The 4,635-nt window shown below is 42.2% G+C and overlaps 1 protein-coding gene across 1 annotated transcript; it reads left to right on the top strand.

The window, feature by feature from the left end:
- Positions 1-3,123: 3,123 nt before the first annotated feature.
- LOC139475342 (putative per-hexamer repeat protein 5) lies at positions 3,124-3,978 on the top strand. The gene has a single exon (XM_071258567.1). The coding sequence runs from the start codon at positions 3,124-3,126 to the stop codon at positions 3,976-3,978; it is 855 nt and encodes a 284-aa protein (XP_071114668.1).
- The last annotated feature ends 657 nt before the right edge of the window (positions 3,979-4,635 follow it).

The following is a 4,635-nucleotide window of genomic DNA, read 5'->3' as shown; positions in this document are numbered from 1 at the left end:
TAAGGCATGACATTAAATATACACAGAATGTAGCTACACAATAAGGCATGACATTAAATATACACAGAATGTAGCTACACGATAAGGCATGACATTAAATATACACAGAATGTAGCTACACGATAAGGCATGACATTAAATATACACAGGGTGTACCTACACGATAAGGCACGATCATTAATATACACAGAATGTAGCTACACGATAAGGCACGATCATTAATATACACAGAATGTAGCTACACAATAAGGCATGACATTAAATATACACAGAATGTACCTACACGATAAGGCATGACATTAAATATACACAGGGTGTACCTACACGATAAGGCACGATCATTAATATACACAGAATGTAGCTACACGATAAGGCACGATCATTAATATACACAGAATGTAGCTACACGATAAGGCACGATCATTAATATGCACAGAATGTAGCTACACGATAAGGCATGACATTTAAATATACACAGGGTGTACCTACACGATAAGGCACGATCATTAATATACACAGAATGTAGCTACACGATAAGATATGACATTTAAATATACACAGGGTGTACCTACACGATAAGGCACGATCATTAATATGCACAGAATGTAGCTACACGATAAGACATGACATTTAAATATACACAGGGTGTACCTACACGATAAGGCACGATCATTAATATGCACAGAATGTAGCTACACGATAAGACATGACATTTAAATATACACAGGGTGTACCTACACGATAAGGCACGATCATTAATATGCACAGAATGTAGCTACACGATAAGATATGACATTTAAATATACACAGGGTGTACCTACACGATAAGGCACGATCATTAATATGCACAGAATGTAGCTACACAATAAGACATGACATTTAAATATACACAGGGTGTACTTACACGATAAGGCACGATCATTAATATGCACAGAATGTAGCTACACGATAAGGCACGATCATTAATATACACAGAATGTAGATACACGATAAGGCACGACATTAAATATACACAGAATGTAGCTACATGATAAGGCACGATCATTAATATACACAGAATGTAGATACACGATAAGGCACGACATTAAATATACACAGAATGTAGCTACACAATAAGGCACGACATTAAATATACACAGGATGTAGCTACATGATAAGGCACGATCATTAATATACACAGAATGTAGATACACGATAAGGCACGACATTAAATATACACAGAATGTAGCTACACGATAAGGCACGACATTAAATATACACAGGATGTAGCTACATGATAAGGCACGATCATTAATATGCACAGAATGTAGCTACACGATAAGGCACGATCATTAATATACACAGAATGTAGCTACACGATAAGGCACGATCATTAATATGCACAGAATGTAGCTACACAAATGTATGACATTTAATATAAACAGAGTGCTGCTACACGATAAAGCACGCACATTTCATATACACAGTGTGTAGCTACATGATAAGGGACGCCCATTTAATATATAGGGGATGAAGCCACACGATAAGGCACGATCATTAATATACACAGAATGTAGCTACTTGATAAGGCACACCCATTTCATATGTACAGGATGTAGCTACATGATAAGGCATGACATTAAATATACACAGAATGTAGCTACATGATAGTGCACGATCATTAATATACACAGAATGTAGCTACACGATAAGGCACACCCATTTCATATGTACAGGATGTAGCTACATGATAAGGCATGACCATTTCATTTACACAGGATGCAGCTACATGATAAGGCATGCCCATTTCATATACACAGGATGTAGCTACATGTTAAAGCACGCCCATTTAATATACACAGGATGCAGCTACATGATAAGGCACGCCCATTTGATATACACAGGATACAGCTACATGATAAGGCACGCCCATTAATATACACAGTGTGTAGCTACATAATAAGGCACGCCCATTTAATATACACAGGATACAGCTACATAATAAGGCACGCCCATTTCATATACACAGGATATAGCTACATGATAAGGCACGCCCATTTAATATACACAGGATGTAGCTACATAATAAGACACGCCCATTTCATATACACAGGCTGTAGCTACATGATAAGGCACACCCATTTGGAATACACAGGCTGTAGCTACATAATAAGACACGCCCATTTAATATACACATGATGTAGCTACATGACAAGGCACGCCCATTTCATATACACAGGATGTAGCTACATGTTAAAGCACGTCCATTTAATATACACAGTGTGTAGCTACATCATAGGGCACGCCCATGTAATATACACAGGATGTAGCTACATGTACATGATAAGGCACGACAGGATGCACAGGATGTAGCTACGCGATAAGGCACGCCCATTTCATATACACAGTGTGTAGCTACATCATAGGGCACGCCCATGTAATATACACAGGATGTAGCTACATGTACATGATAAGGCACGACCATTTCATATGCACAGGATGTAGCTACATAATAAGGCACGCCAATTTCATATATACAGGATGTAGCTACATGTTAAAGCAAGCCCATTTTATATACACGCGATGTAGCTACACGATAAGGCACGCCTATTTCATACACACAGAATGTAGCTACATGATAAGGAACGCCCATTTCATACACACAGAATGTAGCTACATGTTAAAGCACGCCCATTTCATATACACAGGATGTAGCTACATGTTAAAGCAAGCCCATTTTATATACACAGGATGTAGCTACATGATAAGGCACGAACATTTAATATACACAGGATATAGCTACATGTTAAAGCACGCCCATTTTATATACACAGGATGTAGCTACATGATAAGGCACGACCATTTAATATACACAGGATATAGCTACATGATAAGGCACGACCATTTAATATACACAGGATATAGCTACATGATAAGGCACGACCATTTAATATACACAGGATGTAGCTACATGATACGGCACGCCCATTTGGAATACACAGGCTGTAGCTATATGATAAGGCACGACCATCTAATAGCGTATACACAATGAGGCAGGCCCATAATTGTTTCACAAAATATAGCGAAATGATAAGGCATGTCCAAGATATTTACACTGGATTATAGCTACATGATAAGGCAGGCATGGACATTTGCACTGTGTCTGGGCCTGACATAGTCACTTGCACTGTATCTGGGCCTGGCATGGACACTCTCATAGTGTCTGAACCTGACAAAGACACCGGCACTGTGTCTTGGCCTGACATACACACCTGCACTGTGTCTGGGTCTGACATAGACACCGGCACTGTGTCTGGGCCTGATAGAGACACCGGCACTGTGTCTGGGCCTGACAGAGACACCTGCACTGTGTCTGGGCCTGACATAGACACCGGCACTGTGTCTGGGCCTGACATAGACACCTGCACTGTGTCTGGGCCTGACATAGACACCTGCACTGTGTCTGGGCCTGACATAGACACCTGCACTGTGTCTGGACCTGCCGTAGACACCGGCACTGTGTCTGGGCCTGACATAGACACCGGCACTGTGGCTAGGCCTGACATACACACCTGCACTGTGTTTGGGCCTGATAGAGACACCGGCACTGTGTCTGGGTCTGACAGAGACACCTGCACTGTGTCTGGGCCTGACATAGACACCTGCACTGTGTCTGGGCCTGACATAGACACCTGCACTGTGGCTAGGCCTGATAGAGACACCGGCACTGTGTCTGGACCTGACATAGACACCGGCACTGTGGCTAGGCCTGACATAGACACCGGCACTGTGGCTAGGCCTGACATACACACCTGCACTGTGTCTGGGCCTGATAGAGACACCGGCACTGTGTCTGGGTCTGACAGAGACACCTGCACTGTGTCTGGGCCTGACATAGACACCGGCACTGTGTCTGGGCCTGACAGAGACACCTGCACTGTGTCTGGGCCTGACATAGACATCGGCACTGTGTCTGGGCCGAACACTGACTGTGTTTAGGCCTGTGATGGTCCTCCACAAATGAAGAACCGGGAGATGAACCTCTGCACTCTCTTCTGCAGCTTCTCTTTGTGTGGTGTCTTGTCCTCGTCTCCACCTGCAGACAGGAAACACAACTTCAGAACAACAGAACGTTTCATTGACACGTCATGTTTATATTCAACTATTTACTGTTACCATTCAACAAAGATATCCTTGGTTTCGTTCGTTCGAATTCGCCTCAATGGAGCGTTCTAAACTTGGCGAACAGCTAAACAAATACCCCTGTACTCACCGCTGGTGCCGCCTCCGGATGCTGAGCTGAATTTCTTGAGGATCTGGACCCGAGTCTCCCTCCCCCTTGTCAGGCGCCACCACGTGCTCTAGTAAGAAAAGTAGGTTGATATTTAAGCGGATATCAGCATAACGAAAACAACAAGGAAAATATCACTGGGTAGGGGCCGACCATTTGATATTCTGGGATTATTTTGAAATAATATATATCGTTCTCCTAAATCCTGGCATTTAAACTTAGTTTAAGATAATTACGTCTCAGGTTTTAACCAAAAAGGTATTGTTTTCTGGAGGCCCTGAAATAACATGTGTTTTTTGGTCATCAAAAATCGTTTGTTTCTTCCTGTCATAGAAAGAAATGGTATGTCTTGATGCAATGAGCGA

The sequence above is a fragment of the Haliotis cracherodii genome, unplaced genomic scaffold, assembly GCF_022045235.1.
Source record: "Haliotis cracherodii isolate W230 unplaced genomic scaffold, xgHalCrac1.p SCAF_3, whole genome shotgun sequence".
Taxonomy (NCBI): Eukaryota; Metazoa; Mollusca; class Gastropoda; order Lepetellida; family Haliotidae; genus Haliotis; species Haliotis cracherodii.
This window is presented reverse-complemented; position numbering and strand designations above follow the sequence as displayed.